This window comes from Oncorhynchus tshawytscha, linkage group LG23 (genome assembly GCF_018296145.1).
Source record: "Oncorhynchus tshawytscha isolate Ot180627B linkage group LG23, Otsh_v2.0, whole genome shotgun sequence".
NCBI lineage: Eukaryota > Metazoa > Chordata > Actinopteri > Salmoniformes > Salmonidae > Oncorhynchus > Oncorhynchus tshawytscha.
The window spans coordinates 9007763-9027228 of NC_056451.1; the positions used below are offsets into that span (position 1 = coordinate 9007763).

Genomic DNA, 19466 nt, shown 5'->3' on the forward strand with positions numbered 1-19466 from the left:
TTGGATTTATTTCAGGAGAAAAAAAATGAGCAACCATCTGTTGCAGCTTATAATGAGAACAGCTCTTCTAGCTTTATCATTATTCATAGCCTGGGCACAGATCAGTTTGTGCTTGTCTACTCCATTGCTGTCAGTGTCAAACATGTTATCTTTGGCCTGACAAGTCCAAAGGGAGTTGGCAAGAGCAGAAACAGACTGGCAACCAGGCTACATTATTCACCCATGTGCCCTCAATGTCTATCACTAATTCTCTTCAACCTTTGTTATTAATATACAGTATTAGTAGGCCTTCCTTCATCCAAAGTATTTTAACAATTATGAATACATTAGAAGGGAAGACATTCTGTATAGGGGAAAAGACAATGAGCCAGAACACATGCTGACAAGGTTATTTGAAAGTCAATTATTTATTTTTCTGCCATTTTACTTATAAAAAGTCTTATAATCTAACCTGAGAATAGCACGTCTGCTACAGGGGATAGAGGCTGGTAAATTTCGCTTTTGATATTTCAAATAAGATCAAATTAACTACAGCCAACAATTTCCTTTCGCTACCTTATTTTCACCATAATTGACCGTGCTCACTTCCCACTAAATGTGTAGAATTCAACTGCAAAATAAAACATTATCAGTCAACTTTGGCTTATTCAGCTGAAGAGCAACAGTTCTAAGAGACGGTAGAGCAAAAACAGGATAACAATTTTATTCTGCACTTACAAAAGCACAAGGTCACAGAGTAGGAGAGCTTGTCGAGGTGGAATCATTGAGTATACATTACTTTTCACCGGGTTGAGTATTAGTGCTGCTTTGCTGATTCCGGAGCCAGACAGTACATGCCTAAAACACCCTGATCAGAGACTAAAACACAAATTGACCTATTCCCATTTCCCCAAATTCAGGACAAAAATACACAATGCAAATCCAGTCATCAGTAACATTGGTATCATCATCAACTTGCCTGTTCGCACGTTGAACACATTTCAACTAGGTTATTGTCCTAGATGGGTGAAAGAGTGTCTGAGATTAAAATGTTTTCCCAAGTCTTTATTAGCATCCATTCGTTTGCAAGGAGAGGCAAGTCAGAACACAGAAACAAGGTGCAAGAACGGGAAGTTTCTCTGTTCTTGGTTTCTATCTTGAGCAGTGAGTTGGTTCATTTATTCTCTCCAGAGTCTTTCTCCCTGGGTGCATTAATCTCCATTTGATGTGTTGGTTAGAAAAATAAAAGCCAAAACGCTAGACATGATACTTGTGGTTATTCTTACACATATCAAGACAGATGCATCACACACACACACACACACACACTCGCGAAAAACATCCAGACTTCTGTAGCCGCTAAATTTAGCTCAGCAGTGAACTCAATGCGCTTTCTCAAGAGTGAGTTTTAAACGTGACACAATGTTGAAATTAAAAACTTGGTGGTGTCTGAAATGGCACCCTATCCCTTACATAAATCACTGGTGGTCAAAAGTAGTGCACTACATAATAGGGTGCCATTTCAGATGCAACCTGTGATGTTCCACCCAGAATCATATACATTTGCAGTCACTTCATATGTCAGGTGACATTTTAAGAGCTCCACCTTTCTCTCAGAGGCCGTATCAGTGGTCTAGCAAATGCTCTATGATCGAACCCGGCCAGTCTCAGACCAGCCTTAAAGATTGTGTATTAAATTGCGTAATTGTAGAAAAGGGCCAGCGTACACAGTAAATTAATTGATTACCATTTATTTTCCCACTAACGCCAGTGGCCATTGGCTTTACTTCAACATGACACATTTATATAACGTTGCATTGATGCTATTTTAACAACAACTCTGTTAATGCAAGCACTGTAAAACTGTGATATTGGGCAAAGCACAGCTATTCCTCTGGGTATACCAAAATTGCATCCTTGAGATAGTTGTTTTGGCTCTGTACTCCAGCACTTTGGATTTGAAATGATGCTATGATGGAGGTTAAAGTGCAGACTGTCAGCTTTAATTTGAGGGCATTTTCATCAATATCGGTGCTGTTTAGAAATTAATACACAAATGAATGTCACAATACTTTTGGTCCCCTAAAAATCAGGGGGGGAACTATGTAAAAAAAAAATATTTAAAAAAAATAGATATGTAAAATAAGTGCTGTGAAGTACTCAAAGGTTTAGTATTTGGTCCCACATTCCTAGAACGCAATGATTACGTCAAGCTTGTGACTACAAACTTCTTAGATGCATTTGCTGTTTGTTTGCTTGTGTTTGATGATTACGGACAGCCCTGAATGAATCGAGAACAATGACGAGTGAGAAAGTTAGAGGCATAAACATCATACCCCCCAAAATACAATAACCTCCCGTTATCGTAATGGTGAGAGGTTAGCAAGTCTTGGAGTTACGATATTTGTGCGTCTAACTTTCACTCATCATTATTCACGATTCATTCAGGATTATCCACAATCATGGTAGCATCCACATTCACGTACAAGTGTTTAGAAATGTACAATAAAAGGGGCTCCAAAATGACAATATTTACCATTGTTTCAGATTATTTTGTGCCCAATCGAAATCAATTAAAACAAATGGCATATGCATCCAACAAGTTTGTAGAGTCACAAGCTTTATGCAATCATTGCATGCTAGGAATATGGGACCAAATACTCAACTTTTGACTACTTTATTACACAAGTGAATTCATCCAAATACTTCTGGTCCCCTAAAATGGGGGGACTATGTACAAAATGTGCTATAATTTCTAAACGGTTCACCCAATATGGACGAAAATACCCCAAAACTAAAGCTGACAGTGTGCACTTTAACCTCATAGCCATTATATCATTTCAAAGTGCTGGAGTACAGAGCCAAAACTAAAAATGTGTCACTGTCCCAATACTTCTAATAATATTGGCAACTATCAAGGCAATTCTTTCACATAGTTCTGCAATGCAGCGGTTTATTTGTATCGTGTTTCTGTTCTACTGGCTGGTAGCCTACCACTCACTCACACATCATCTATTCCTCCAGGATACATCAGCTTTTCTAAATGAGTCTTTCTGGGCAGATTTTTAACAATACACAAACTAATAAATTAAAAATGGCTAATGTAACAAAACTGTAATATGACCCTCAACCACAAATGCAGACTAAAATAAAACATGACTGAAGAGAATGGGAAAAGAACAACTCAACAACAAAATATCCAACGTCACAGTCCACAGGTGAGGAACTAAATAAATATAGAAAGGGAGGGAGGAGTTGTGCAGTGGGTTTCTCTGGGCTAGTAGAGGGTTTTTCTCTGGTGGTTGTGACCTCTTCTCTCTCTGAGACATGTCTATGGTCTACACGGTGGCTTCTTTTGTCATTTCGACTGATCCTGGATCAGTCGAGTGCAGCCAACAAAGCAGCAGGAGCCTGCCAAGAGTCTCGGATGCAGCCTCAAAGACGAGGCAAGGGAAGACTGTCTAACTGTCAGCGACTGTGAAAAAGAGTGATTCGTCAGTAGCTCGTTCGTTTTGTTCTGCTCCTACGTGTCATCACCAGTCTGCCTCGTCCTCCTCTTCCTTCTACCCGTCCTGCTCTCCCAGTCTCCCTCGTTCATTGCGGCGGCGTCTCGCCCACGCTCTCGATGCCGTGCTGCTGGAGTTGAGCTCGGAGAAGGGCATTCTCATTCTTCAGCTCCTCGATCTGAGACAAACAACAAACAATGTCCGCCGACGAACAACAAATGGGTGTCCTCAATGTAATCAATGAATTAGCAGCGACTTAGCAAAATACAAAGTCAACTTCTAGGCCTCACTTGTTCTTTCAATGATTCTAGACAGAAACATCTGTTGTATACACTTTTCAACAAAAGTTTTAGACAATTTTGGCCACAACAGCCATCTGTTTTAAATCTCAAGGTACTGTACTATCATCCCAGTTTCTCCTCTGGGCTATCACACACTCACTGCCTCTCTCTCCCCCACAGGACTGGAGACTTCACTTCTGAGCATTAGAATGAGGACATGAAGAACAGTGCTTTGGGATTCAGTAAGGAATGAAAAGGAAAAACTCTCTCCGTGCAAATATATGCTATAACTTAATTTTGAAGTAAAAACGGCACTTCGGTCATCAGACGTAAAATGAATGTTAAACATAATCAAACGCGTACGTACATTTGTTCGAACATTAACCCTTTCTGATCGCAGGAATGTGATCCTATGTGATAGCCTGGTCCCAAAAATCGGTTTGTGCGGTCTTGCAAACTCCTATGTTGTGCCTGACAATGACCATAGAAGTTGGCACGACGGCACTAACAGATCCAGGTCCAGGCTAGGCCTCTGATTCTTTGGGATAGCCTTCTTTCTAGGCTGTTTTACCTGCTGTCTGCAGAGCTCGTTGTCCACCTGTACTCTCTCCACCTCTTTGACACTGTCCAGGAGCCTCTGGTTATTCTGACGGAGCTCTCGGATGTAGTCACACGCCTTAGACAGGATGCCCCCTTTACTCTGGGGGAAGGAGAGAGGAGTTAATTAAGACATCCTGCCGTGGGGATGACAGGAAGAGTAGCCGCTGCTTTCGCAACAGCTGTTGGGGATCCTAATAAAATACCAATTCGTGCATGCACACACACGTCTAAATGAATGCAAACACCCCCCCCACCCACAATTGGTTCCAATTCAAAATCTTATTTTCCCTAAGCCTACCCTTAACCCTAAATCTTAACCTAACCCCTAGGCTTAATATAGCCTTTATAAAAAGGGAGGACTGGCAATATGTCCTCACAGCTTTGAATTTAAGATGGTTTACCATTCTTCTGGTACTCACAAGTATATTAAAATGTGTACACACACACACACACACACGACAAAGTTGCTGAGAGTGCCTTACAGAGTGACTTACAGCCCCCGTCTTGGTGCTGTCTATGTTGCAGTCGGGGATGATTTTGGAGAGCGTGACGATCCAATTGTTGATCTTGTCTCTCCGCCGCCTCTCAACTGTTGACACACAGAACAGGTTCAGAGAAAGAGGAACAATAGGGATACATATGGGGAGTGGTTAGTGTCTACATGGATATTTTTCTCTGTATGCCTTGAATAGTCACTTAGCTAGACATGTGACATTGTGGGAACAGACAGTTCAACAGCAGCATCTAGTGGTTGATTGATATACAAAATTAAATTCCCAAAAAGTGCCTCCACTTGAGAAGAGTCTTTGGGATAGAATAAGAAAAAAATATCTACTGTCCACTTAACGTGGCTTTGGCTTCAACAAACAAAACATCACAAGGTGCAACTCATGTAAAAAGAAATTCAACAAGATATTGCATACACTACATGGCCAAAAGTATGTGGACCCCCCTTCAAATTAGTAGAGTCAACCATTTCACCCACACCCGTTGCTGACAGGTGTATAAATTTTTTAAATTTTTTTAAATCGAGCACACAGCCATGCAATCTCCATAGACAAGCATTGGCAGTAGAATGGCTTGTACTGAAGAGCTCAGTGACTTTCAACGTGGCACCTTTCCAACAAGTCAGTTCATCAAATTTCTGCCTTGCTAGAGCTGCCACGGTCAACTGTAAATGCTGTTATTGTGAAGTGGAAACGTCTAGGAGCAACAACGGCTCATCCGTGAAGTGGTAGGCCACACAAGCTCACAGAACGGGACCAATAAGTGCTGAAGCGTGTAAAAAAATGGTCTGTCCTCGGTTGCAACACTCACTACAGAGTTCCAAACTGCCTCTGGAAGCAACGCCAGCACAAGAACTGTTCATCGGAAGCTTCATGAAATGGGTTTCCATGGCCAAGCAGCCGCACACAAGCCTAAGATCACCATGAGCAATGGCAAGCATCGGCTGGAGTGGTGTAAAGCTCGCCGCCATTGAACACTGGAGCAGTGGAAACGCGTTCTCTGGAGTGATGAATCACGCGTCACCATCTGGCAGTCCGACGGAAGAATCTGGGTTTGGCAGAAGACAGGAGAATGCCACCTGCCCGAATGCACAGTGCCAACCTTAAAGTTTGGAGGAGGTATATTGGTCTGGGCCTGTTTTTCATGGTTCGGGCTAGGCCCCTTAGTTCCAGTGAATGGAAATCTTAACGCTACAGCATAAAATGACATTCTAACTTTGTGGCAACTTTCCTGTTTCAGCATGACAATTAGTGCACAATGCAAAGTCCATACAGAAGTGGTTTGTCAAGATCGGTGTGGAAGAACTTGACTGGCCTGCACAGAGCCCTGACCTCGACCCCATCTAACACCTTTTGGATTAATTGGAACACCGACTGTGAACCAGGCCTAGTCGCCCAACATCACTAATGCTTGTGGCTGAATGGAAGTAAGTCCCTGCAGCAATGTTCAGACATCTAGTGGAAAGCCTTCCCAGAAGAGTGGAGGCTGTTATAGCAGCAAAGGGGAGGGGGGGGTCCAACTCCATATTAATGTCCATGATTTTAGAATGTATACAAAAGTACCATATACTTTTGCCATGTACAGTGCCTTGCGAAAGTATTCGGCCCCCTTGAACTTTGCGACCTTTTGCCACATTTCAGGCTTCAAACATAAAGATATAAAACTATATTTTTTTGTGAAGACTCAACAAGTGGGACACAATCAAAGGCCAGATTTGTGCAATATACGACTGATTGTTGTCCTATGGACAGAGTCTCCCACCTCAGCTGTAGATCTCTGCAGTTCATCCAGAGTGATCATGGGCCTCTTGGCTGCATCTCTGATCAGTCTTCTTCTTGTATGAGCTGAAAATTTAGAGGGACGGCCAGGTCTTGGTAGATTTGCAGTGGTCTGATACTCCTTCCATTTCAATATTATCGCTTGCACAGTGCTCCTTGGGATGTTTAAAGCTTGGGAAATATTTTTGCATCCTTCACAACAGTATCTCGGACCTGCCTGGTGTGTTCCTTGTTCTTCATGATGCTCTCTGCGCTTTTAACGGACCTCTGAGACTATCACAGTGCAGGTGCATTTATACGGAGACTTGATTGTATTGTATTTATCATCATTAGTCATTTAGGTCAACATTGGATCATTCAGAGATCCTCACTGAACTTCTGGAGAGTTTGCTGCACTGAAAGTAAAGGGGCTGAATAATTTTGCAAGCCCAATTTTTCAGTTTTTGATTTGTTAATTTTTTTTGAAATATCCAATAAATGTCGTTCCACTTCATGATTGTGTCCCACTCGTTGTTGATTCTTCACAAAAAAATACAGTTTTATATCTTTATGTTTGAAGCCTGAAATGTGGCAAAAGGTCGCAAAGTTCAAGGGGGCCGAACACTTTCACAAGGCACTGTAGTGTATCTTGGAATGCAGAAGTAAAGCACAGAGTTGCATGGTTAAGATAGAATGGGGCGGCAGGTAGCCTAGTGGTTAGAGCATTGGACTAGTAACCGAAAGGTTTGCAAGATCGAATCCCCGAGCTGACAAGCAAAAAAATGTTGCTCTGCCCCTGAACAAGACAGTAAACCACTGTTCCTTGGCCGTCATTGAAAATAAATACGAATTTGTTCTTAATTGAGTTGCCTAATTAAATAAAGGTAAAAAAAAGAAAAAAGATTGGCTCTGAGAGAACATTAAGCTGGGAGGATTGTGGGTGATGTAGGCCCTTCTCTTTGCTCACCTTCATTGTGTTGAGCTCTCCTCCTCTCATCTCTGGGTGTCCGTGGGCCATCCATTTTCCTACAGACAAAAACAAATAGCACATTTCAGCCATGTTCTAAACCCGGGAGTCCTCAGGCCACCTCCGTACAAAACAGGTGCAACTCTTCAGACTAAAAGAAAATAAATCTTCAGACTACAGCGCTCCACGCAACTAATCTAGTGCAGAAATCCCCCACCAGAACCACTATCTCAAAGCACCTGACCCTTTTACAATTACACTCCACTCAGGCACCAGAGCCGTACTCTGCAGGGGGGCCGCCCTGCACTGCCTTGGGCAGCCGTGCTGATCTGAAGCAGCCGTATGGGCCAGTATATGAGGCAATAACACCACCTTGGTGCTGACAGCGAGACGCAGTGACTGGAATTACTGTATTACTGATTTTCTGACGGCCGTCTGGACAGGCAGATTTCTTGGAGGTGTACGTGCCCTTCCTCACTATACCTCAGGGAGTCTAAGGCGCGGGCATCATTATAATCCTAAATTGCGATGTTGTCGCATTGTTGTCCAGAGTAATGGCTAATGACAACTGTTTTTCATGTGTGTGTGTGTGTCTTCCCCGAGGTATTCTTTAATTAAGTTCCCCATACGTGACAGCCAGATGAGCTCATAAAGGCACTGGGGCCGAGATGCGCAGGGCCGTGGCAGTAAACTAATACAATTCAACAGCACTTACTTTGACAAAGCTTTAATCCGTCTAATGAATTGTGTCATAAATTAAACCAAAACGGCTGGTGTTCGCACAGTGCACTTACCTTTTTCGCATCTAATGAGTAAAAGCAATTAAAAGCCAGCAAAAACAAAGTGGGCTGTTTATACTTTACACTAGCTCTTCAACGTCTTACAGAACTGAACTGAAAACAACTCATGGCAATACTGCATCAGGACTACCATCAAAGAGTACACACACATTTTCCAATGCTAAATGTAGCTCAATCACATCAAGGGTCTAACATAATCACCAGGGAGTTGTACTAAAGGGACTGAAGGGGGAATAGGGAGGTGGTATGATTGTTCCTTCTTCTTTGTGGTATATGATCAAGGCCTAATTTGATTGGTTACAGTGGGAGATGTGGAAGTTGTCCTCACCAGTTTAAACCGTCATGTTGCAGCATCTCGGTTTCGTCTCTGCGAACGGCAGGTAAGCGGTGGAAGTTTTCATTTAATTTCATGTATTTGAACAGATCAAATATGTTCAGTCATGGATTAGTTTATGCGTTGTTGATGTAAGAACAAATTTTAAAAAAGACAAATTAATCACACACAAGAAAAACATATGGAAAGGGGGAATAGAATGGCAAACCACAGAAAAACAAGTCCTTCCTAGACAACAGCACACACTGCAGTGGTATCCAGCCCTTTAAGACTGTATATTTAACAGTGAAGTAGATAAAAGCTTTACTGGTATCCCAGGAGACCTGGGGAATCACTGCAGCCCGACACTAGAAACTCAACTGGGATAGTCTTGTACGAACGTCCCACACAAAAGCCCCAAGTAGCCTAAAGAACTTGGGAAGAGTCAAGATCAGTCCTAATAACAAACCCATAGCCCCACCTTACTGTGTACAAATTGATGGCCATCCCCTTTACCTAAAGCTATATTGTAAAATGTATTTTTCAGAGTATAAGAGGTGCAAAATCTCCATGTTGTTCTACAGGCCTGAGAATAAGAGTTCATCACATACAGGCAGGGAAATTGCAAGGGATATCCATTCAGTCCAACACAAATTACAGTTCAGAGGATCATGCGTTCGTTCTGGATGGCAAAACAAGCACGGCATTATGTCAAATTTTTAAAAAGCACTTTGACCTATTCTTCCAAACCATTTCCCTTATGTGCACAACTATAGAAACACAATCTCATAAACACACAACTCCTTGTTTTATATTCAAACACTTGCCTGGCACTCCCACCTTCTAGATTATGTCTAGTTTATGAGCATGTTTACAATTTACTCACACCCCTTGGCACTGGGCATGCAGTATGTCTTCGTTGAAAAATAATTAATTTCCTAAATTAACCAGAACACTAATGTCAAATTAATTCACTGACACACATATCATTAATCATCCATTTGGCATGAGAGATTATTTTGATTTTCAGAATGGATTAACCAGATTTAACAGTTTGGTTTTGATTCAGTGTTACTCATTCAGAGTGGTTTGAGGAAAATAATTTAATCACATGATAATGATATTGATGATTGAAAGAGATAAACAAATGAGGAAGTAGACAAGGAATTGGGAAACCAGGGCAACAAGGACAGGGACACAACAACCCTGTGATGACATCATCCATCCCACAAGAACAGCTGAGTGTTCAAGGAAACCACACACACACACACGTCTGACCCAGGTCCAGGTCACTCTCTTGCTCAACCCAAATCTCTGTGAAAGTGAATGGGGGGGGGCAGTGCAACTTTACTTTCAGATTTTTGGAGAGAATAGTCAATATACTATTTTTTCAATAGTCAATATCAGTGACTTATCGTTTTCCAGGCTAACTGATACATCTCAGAGTCGATGTAAACCAACTCTTAGATGCTCTTGGAAAATCCAGTCAAATTACTTCTTAACAGGTCATTATTGATGAAAAGTTGAAATTATCACATAACACCTAGGGGTATAGGCTAGGTTCTACTTGCAAAACATGTCTGACATGCTTGTGGAAGATGAACTTAAGGACTGCATAGGTAGGTTTTTGACTGCTTAACATCTGGAGTGGCTCAGACTGCTGTGTGCATGGGCTCTCCTTTCAGAGTCCCCCTAAAATGAGGGACATAGGAGGAGAGGAAGAAGCAGTGTGGTTGATACTCACTCAGGGTAGGGGTGTGTGCGTGGGGCTATGGTTCGCTGTGTGCCTGTCTGTAAGATGTCAGGAGGGGTCATCATCACGTAGAACTGACCTGTGGAAGAAGAGATGACATGGAAACGAGAGCGAGAGATGGGGCAGGTTGGAGATCTCAGTGACAAAGTCTTAAGGGAGAATTTGCTGAGTGACACTGGACTCCAGCACCGAGACAAACCTTGTGGCTGAGGGGATGAACAGTTAATCTCTCTCAGTCAGCACTGGGTCATGGTACTCAAAATGTCAATTTGATAAGTGGTCATTCTTCTTTATGTCTGTTTGGACTTGAACCAAAAGCGAGGGACAGTATTTTGCCCTCAGAAGACTGCTAGACTAGCGTTAGAAGTAGAGCTGACTCACCCCCGGCCTGAGTGGGGTCGGAGGTGGTCTGCACAGACACAGTGCCGTCGCTCACAGCCGTAGCTGGGAAGTAGGCAAAGCGCGTCTCCCCTCCCAGCGTCTCTCCCACGGGGCTACCCCCATTACTGAAAGGGTTCTGGATCACAGCCTGACAGGGAACAAGGTGGGAAGGGTTAGATAACGATCAATAGTTTGACACATTGAAGTATGTCAGGCTCCGTAGCCATTAGGGAACTGTGTTATTGTAAGGGGTGACAGTAGTGGCCTCGGTTCCTGGTGTTCTGATACCTACCTGGGCCACTGCTTGAGGAGCGCCGGGGAAGGCAGCCGTGGAGACCACGCTAACCGGCCCTCCCCCGTCATCTCTCCCCTCCAGCTGCTGGTCAGTTACCTGGACAACGCGGTAAGTCACCTGAGGAAGAGAGGGAGACAGAGATGGAGAGACAGAGAGAAACCAGTCATTAATTCTACAACAAAGAGCGTGGGATACCTTCTAGCCTGACCATGGTCATTTTAATGTCACTGTGTTTTCAGTACTTGCAGGTTATTTACCACAAACTGATGTTCACACCCTAGGCTATAGTAGTTAAGACCTTGCACATCGAATGATACCACTAGGCCTATAAGTGATCTACGCACCCAACTTATGCTTATATGGCAGAATGTGCCTAATTCAATATAAAAACAGCCAGATCCAGAAAAGCACGTGTTCGTTTCAAAATAATCAGTATTTGTACCCCTTCATCGTGTGACTCGCCTCCTGACTAACATGTGACACCAGCCGCATGCCAATCCAGGAAGGGGATTGGAATCACATGATCACTCACACCAGCTCTGTTTACTCCAAATGAGCAGCGAAAGGACCAGCTCTAACTAGCTTATTCCTTCACCCTCCCAAAAAAAATGGTTTATGTGAAGATATAACATTTTCTGTGACAATCCACAAAAGCGTAGACGTAAACAGTCACAATTAAGAACCAATTTGACATCCAAACCTGTAGGCCTATATCAGTGTCCTGGCCGGTTCTATTGTCTGTGTTCAGAGCGAACGCACACAAGGCTCTCAATTCAACGGAGAGGCTAGTGTTACAGAGTAATTCAGGGTTTTCCATTGTGTGATACGGTTGATTCTCTAGTGGAGGGATGGACAACACCAGTCCTCTGGGGCCTGATTGGGTGTCCAGCCCCAGCTAACACACCAGATTTCCAATAATCAACTAATCATGATCTTAAGTTGATAATGCAATTTGTTCAAATCAGCTGTGTTTGCTATGGATGGGGGGGGGGGGAAAGAGTATGACACCACTCTGGCCCCTGGGGACCGGAGTTTCCCAACCCTGTTCTAGTGTGAGAAAGTGATATAGTAAACTGACCTCATACAGCATAAACAAACCTATGTGAATTCAGCTAGTTAAATGTTTCTAAAATCAGCAAAACGCTGTTCACAGGACACCCACCTGACCACCCTCCGAGCGGAACTGGTACTGAATGTTGTGGTCCGCGAATGCCTGGGCCTGCTGAATACTGCCTATGGTAACAGCAGTCTGCTCCCCTTCCCCGTCTCCTGAGAGAAGGACAGTGGAATGAGAGGATCGATAGAAGAGAAAAATAACACTCATATATCCATTGATGAGAAATTAGTGAGGCAAGGTGCATTATTGCAAAAAAAGCTAGGCCTAAAACTATGACACTTAAGCGTGTGTTTTTGGTCTGTTCTTTGGTCGGTTTTTAAAGCAGGTTTTTCAAGAGGATGTCTGAAACGTCAGTACTTTGAAATGTGTGAAAGAGTCAGAATGGTGAAGTTACGCACAATGGCACACATGCACCCGAAATCATACATCCCAACATAAATTCTTACCTTCTAATTGGACGACCTCCTCTTCTTGTTTTTCGTGACTAGGAAGACATAAACAAGGAACAATCCTAAATATAGGCAAGCAAGGTCTAGCAGACAAGGTTAACAGAGTAGGGATGGCAGTGGAGTACAAATGTTACAGTGACCTGGCTAATTGCCAGCAGTGGCAGAAAAAGTACCCAATTGTCATACAGTAAAGATACCGTAATAGAAAGTCAAAGTATTTGGTTTTAAATATACTTTAGTTTCAAAAGTAAATATAATTTCTAAAAAGTAAATATAATTGCTAAAATATACTTAAGTATAAAAAATAAAAGAATAAATAATTTCAAATTCCTTATATTAAGCAAACCAGACTAGAGGTCGACCGATTTAAAATCGGCTAAGCCGATTTCAAGTTTATTACAAATCGGTAAATCTGCCTTTTTGGACGCCGATTACATTGCAATCCACAAGGAAACTGAGTGACAGGCTGACCACCTGTTATGCGAGTGCAGCGTCAAAAGGACCTTGTGGCTGCAAGGAGCCACGGTAAGTTGCTAGCTAGCTAGCAGTAAACTTATCTTATTAAAAAAAAGGATCAACCTTCACATAATCACTAGTTAACTACACATGGTTGATGATATTACTAGGTTAACTAGCTTGTCCTGTGTTGCATATAATCAATGCGGTGCCTGTTAATTTATCTTCAAATCACAGCCTACTACAACTTCGCCAAACGGGTGATGATTTAACAAAAGCGCATTTGCGAAAAAAGCACAATCGTTGTACAAATGTACCTAATCATAAACATCAATGCCTTTATTAAAAGCAATACACAGAAGTATATATATTTTTAAACCTGCATATTTAGTTCAAAGAAATTAATGTTAGCAGGCAATATTAACTAGGGAAATTGTGTCCCTTCTCTTGCGTTCAGTGCAAGCAGAGTCAGGGTATATGCAATGGCTTGGGCCGCCAGGCTCGTTGCTAACTGTGTGACCATAAATAATTTTCAAGGAATTTTACATAATTATGACATAATATTAAAGGTTGTGCAATGTAACAGCAATATTTAGACTTAGGGTTGCCACCCGTTTGATAAAATATAGAACGGTTCCGTATTTCACTGAAAGAATAAATGTTTTGTTTTCGAAATGATAGTTTCCGGAATTTGACCACATTAATAACCAAAGGCTCGCATTTCTGTGTTTATTACATTATAATTAAGTCTATGATTTGATATTTAACAGAGAAGTCTGACTGAGCAGTGGTAGGCAGCAGCAGGCTCGTAAGCATTCATTCAAACAGCACTTTCGTGTGTTTGCCAGCAGCTCTTAGCAATGCTTGAATCACAGCGCTGTTTATGACTTCAAGTCTATAAACTCCCGAGATTAGGCTGGCAATCCTAAAATGCCTGTAAGAACATCCAATAGTCAAAGATATATGAAATACAAATGGTATAGGGAGAAATAGTCGATGCGTTATAATTCCTACAACCTAAAACTTCTTAACTGGGAGTATTGAACCACCAGCATTCATATATTCATGTTCTGAGCAAGGAACTTAAATGTTAGCTTTTTTTACATGGCACATATTGCACTTTTACTTTCTTCTCCAACACTGTGTTTTTGCATTATTTAAACCAAATTGAACATGCTTCATTATTTGAGACTAAATAGATGCTATTTACGTATTAAATTAAGTTAAAATAAAGAAAAGTGTTCATTGTTCATTCAGTATTGTTGTAATTATCATCACACACACATAAAACCAGACGGCATCCTTTTATTGTTTTATTTATTTATGGATAACCAGGGGCATATTCCAACACTCAGACATCATTAACAAACTAAGCAGTATTTTTACACCACTGCTCCCTCCCTTACATCAGCTTCATTAAAAGGCATGGTCATCGCCTCCTCAATCACAACGAACAATGGCAGACTGGGGCAAGGGGCCGATGTAGAAATCGCTCTGCCATTTCCTGGTTGCTAAAATTCTACACTCGTCACACAATTTGAATAGTGTAGGGAATCATTCTGCAGGGAATAATCTAAATCGCAGGACAATACATTTTCAATAACAACAACAAAAAACATGGCTGTTTGAAGTTGGTGAACTTAAAGTAAAATAGTCTACACCATCATCTATGCAATCTTGAATCCTTGGGGAGGTAACCACCATGGTCTACAGTATGATATCTGGGATCCTTGGGACATTAACTTCCTCACAGAATTGTGGGAAAATTTGATGCAGGGAAGGGGGAAGAGTTGTTTATATTCAAAGTGTTGTTGCAATTCACCTAGCATCCACATGGATGAGATATTCTAAATGTAGTATGTTTAATTCTTCAAGAATCAATGGGACGCGTTTTCCTCTATTCATTTAGCAGTGGTGGCCCACTACTGCTACATTATTGCCACTGCTGCAAAAAATATGATTTAAAAAACCAAACACACACAGAGTACATCAAACATTAGGAACACCTAAAGGTGTCAAAGGCATTCCACAAGGATGTTGGCCCGTGTTGACTCCAATGCTTCCCACAGTTGAGTCAAGTTGGCTAGATGTCCTTTGGGTGGTGGACCATTCTTTATTACTATGGGAAACTGTTAAGCATGGAAAAACCCAGCAGTGTTGCAGTTCTTGACACAAACCGTGTGCCTGGCACCTACTACTATACCCCATTCAAAGGCACTTAAATCTTGGTCTCGCTCATTCATCCTCTGAATGGCAAACATACACAATCTTTGTCTCAATTGTATTAAGGCTTAAAAATCATTCTTAACCGGTCTCCTCCCCTTCATCTACACTGATTAAAGTGGATTTAACAAGTGACATCAATATGGGATCATAGCTGTCAGAGCAGGTGTATACTCATATACTAGGTGTGAATGTTTAAACGTTTACCTGAAGTTGGGATCATGAACATTAAACAACATCCCTAACCTAAAAACACCCACTCCCCCCACATAATTAAAATCACAGGGCAGTTATCACAAAACATTATTTTCCCTGTTATAGCCCAACTAGACAATAGAAAATAAAAGGCCTGGGGAAAGTTGTGTAATTTAAATAAATATAGGGAGGAAGAGGCAAACTTCAGTGAATATACGAGGCATGCAAGACAAAACATTGCGAGGTGCAGATACCAAGAGATCATATAGGCATGGTTCTGCCAGCTCCATCCTCTCTCCTGGGCACTGCCTTGCCTGAGCATTTTCATGGCTAGTGATGCAAGCTTGTGTTCAGTCTTCGGTCTGTTGCATGTAGAATAGCCTAGCCTGTATCAATTACACTTGAAAGCGGCTCGGCTGTTTCTTTGTCTTTTAGGGTAGGCTACACTACGGCTTATTAAAATGCTGACACAAAACCTTCTCTGGATGTATGAAGCGGGACTAACGTCCATCACTAGGCAACCAGAACTGTCAATCAAATAATATAGACCACACTCTCCTAAAAAAAGTACTTTAATGTTTGTGAAATACTGTGGCTTACCAAGCAAGACATTTAGTAGAAAGAAAACACATCTAGCTACCCTACCATAACAAACATCAGTACATTGAATCAGCAAAGTTTATTGTTGTCATGGTAAAAATACAGATAATTCTATGCCGGAGCAGAATTCTACGGTCTGAAATGGTAGGCCTACAGACGCTTCTGATGCGTCCCTTTTTTAAAATTCTCTAAAAAGTACATTGTTGCTATCGAGTAACATATCTATCGCAACCCTTTACAGACATAACTTCCTCACCCGGCCGTAGTGGTCATACATAGGCTACGTCATATGATCATTATTCTGCATCGTGAATTGACGTGGAACTTTATGATTAATATATATATATATATATATATATATATACACACACACATACACACACAGTACCAGGCAAAGGTTTGGACACACCTACTCATTCCAGGGTTTCTTTATTTGTACTATTTTCTACATTGTAAAATAACAGTGAAAACAAAACTAGAAAATAACATATATGGAATGTAGTAGTCACAACAACAACAAAAAAAAAAGTGTTAAATAAATCAAAATATATTTTATATTTGAGATTCTTCAAAGTTGCCACTGCTTACTGGAAGCTGAAAATGTCCCAGTTCTTCCCTGGCTTGCATACTCAGACATGTAACCCATTAAACATGTTTGGGATGCTCTGGATCGACGTGTACTACAGCGTGTTCCAGTTCCCGCCAATATCTAGGAACTTCGCACAGCCATTGAAGAGGTGTGAGAGGAGGTACTGACTGGTTCTGATCCACACCCATACCTTAAGGTATCCGTGACCAACAGATGCATATCTGTATTCCAAATCATGTGAAATCCATAGATTAGGGTCTAATGGATTTATTTAAATTGACCAATTTCCTTATATGACCTGACCAAATTCACATAGAATAATACATTATAGATGTGTCACTCTCATTGAAAGCAAATCTATGAAGCAGCAGATCTATTCTCTCTGTGCCATTTCTATTCTTCCCGGTCTTAAGTTTCGTTTTTGAGTCTTTTACTTTCAGTTTTGTACACCTCCTTCAAACAGCAGAAAATACAATATGTTTGGTTATGGAAAATATATTTCACTGTGGTTTAGATGGTACTATGATTCTCTACACTATATTTGCTTGTTTTGTGGCAGAGCGATTTCTACATAGTGCATAGTGCATATTTAATTTTTAAAGTCCAAAATTGGATGTAGCAACTACATTCTAGCTGTAAACTAGCAAGTTAACTTTGGATCTCTAACTAACGTTAGTTTAGTTAGTTAGCTGCCTAGCGTTACTACTAGCAAGATGACTTACCTACTGTAAATTCACTACCGTAGATAAGTGTTTGCATGAAATGCTACAATCGTTTGCTATACTGTAACCCTTTCCTATTTGGATTTGCTAGATTAACTGTGCAAAAATATTACAAAATTAAACCACTTTATTGTATCTAGTTTATACTACACATAATCAAGCTGTTCTCTAGAAAATGGAGGCCAGGCCTTCGCTTTCTAGAGGAGACTTCCGTACATGATGGAGAGGAAGTGGTGGACATTGTATTACCTTGTCGCGGTGTCCAGACTCTGTTCGAGGTGCATATCCATCAGGGTTGGAATAAAATGTGATATTCACTGACACAGACGCGTAGATGGAAGTGCTGATCACGGGAACAAACACTCGGGTCATGTGAGAGAGACAGTCCAAGACACGTGAGGCATAGATCGGACTCGAAGTTAAAATGGAGACCGCTGCCGCTGGCTGGGGTTTATGTCGCTCTCGAAGCCTTCGTTCTCACGGGTTCACTCGCGCTACTCGCACTGCTAAATTGAGTCAGTGTCGTCAGGATAGCAACTTGGACTGTTGGAATTGTTTCGTTGCAGGGTTATGGCACAGTGATTCGTCGAGTAATTTCGGTAAATGTTTTCTCACGCTCGGTTTTTTTAATCCTCTCAACCTCTGCAGTAAACCAGCGTCCGTCGTGTCTCACAAAATATGGAGTGGACTGTTGGTGTTAGCTAAATTTAATTCCCCGCCCTGCATCTATTTTTGTTCAACTTTTGATCTTGGAAGAGGAGTATGTAGAAATGTGTTTTATGTACAGTAGGCTACACAGCAATGTTGATTTGATGTGCCCCTGTTTGAAATGAATGTCAACCTTCTCAATTCCATTCTATCCATTGCGTGCCAACCATTTGTATCATTACACAACATTACAAATACACCTCTGATTATTTTTTTTCTGTCTACATTCATGTCTGATATTTACAACAAAGATGGTTTAGAAACTGTGTTCGGAGTACAAATCAAGCTCATGTGACATGATGCTGCTGATCACGTTGGTTTACTCAGGTGAGAGCTGAGATCGAATCCGGGTTTTTGCTTTAACCACATGACTACCCTTTTTAAATAAAAGTGATATACGATAACAAATCGCACCCTTTTGTGGGGCATTGAGCAATTTGTAAACATTGAATCAATAAAAATAAAAATCGTGTGCAAAGTCTACCTAGAGACAGTGGTTGATATATAATAGTTCCATTTAAATAGCTCAATTTAAGAGGATATGTGTAGGAGATTCTTCTTCCACTAATATTTTCTATTGACCAAGGAACATGTTGCATATTTGATATGATTTAATACGTTTTAGATTGTGTAAGCATGATCATTTTCTTGACAGCTTCCCTAAATATGATCTACAGTAGCTCAGTCTTAGGAGTTTGCCAGAGATCAAAGATCCCTAGTGATAAAGCAGCTGAAATTGTGTGAGTAACTGTGTTCTGGGCCTATTAAAGACCTGGGCCCAAAGAGTGTTCCAAAGAGTGTTTTCTCAAAGTCTGAGAGGCCTCCAAAGAGTATATATTTTCAGGTATGATTTTAACTGAATGTGTGATTGTTTGGCCAACATGTTCATAAAAGTACCGACAGATCAGTGACGGTATATTTGTATTTCTATTACAACATTTTGGATGATTCTCATTCATATTCCATTCACCAAGTTCAATGTAACAGCGATAGGTTTAGGCTACTGATACTCAAATTTCCCTGTACCCATTATGAGGTTGCTTCAACCTAGTCTATCAATGAAAGTTTACAAAGTAGGTGCAAACAAGTCGAGAGCCAAATTTGAGTTGACTGACACATGAACATACATTCAATACCGCCTTGCAAACTCTTGCCTGCATCTCGCTGATATAGGATGTAATACACCCCTGACCAGGCGTAAACACGTTGTATTCCTTCTTGCATCTATGCGCTCTCCTCTCACCTCTCCCATTTGCTTCTGGACTTCA

The 19466-nt window shown here is 41.2% G+C and overlaps 1 protein-coding gene across 6 annotated transcripts; it reads right to left on the minus strand.

The window, feature by feature from the left end:
- Window positions 1-380: 380 nt before the first annotated feature.
- On the minus strand, window positions 381-18357 carry LOC112223036 (upstream stimulatory factor 2). Of its 6 annotated transcripts, none has more exons than XM_024385971.2 (11): window positions 17740-18357; window positions 12703-12740; window positions 12302-12405; window positions 11137-11256; window positions 10845-10992; window positions 10455-10542; window positions 8726-8764; window positions 7598-7656; window positions 4849-4955; window positions 4338-4466; window positions 381-3663 (listed from the first exon to the last, which is right to left on the minus strand). In XM_024385971.2, exons 1-11 carry the CDS (start codon window positions 17778-17780, stop codon window positions 3574-3576), a joined length of 963 nt encoding a protein of 320 aa, XP_024241739.1. In that variant the 5' UTR covers window positions 17781-18357; the 3' UTR covers window positions 381-3573. The 6 variants fall into 6 exon arrangements, with proteins under 6 accessions (XP_024241739.1, XP_024241743.1, XP_024241738.1 ...); XM_024385975.2 differs by having other exon boundaries at window positions 4861-4955; window positions 17740-18354; XM_024385970.2 differs by having other exon boundaries at window positions 12302-12408; window positions 17740-18352.
- Window positions 18358-19466: the final 1109 nt, after the last annotated feature.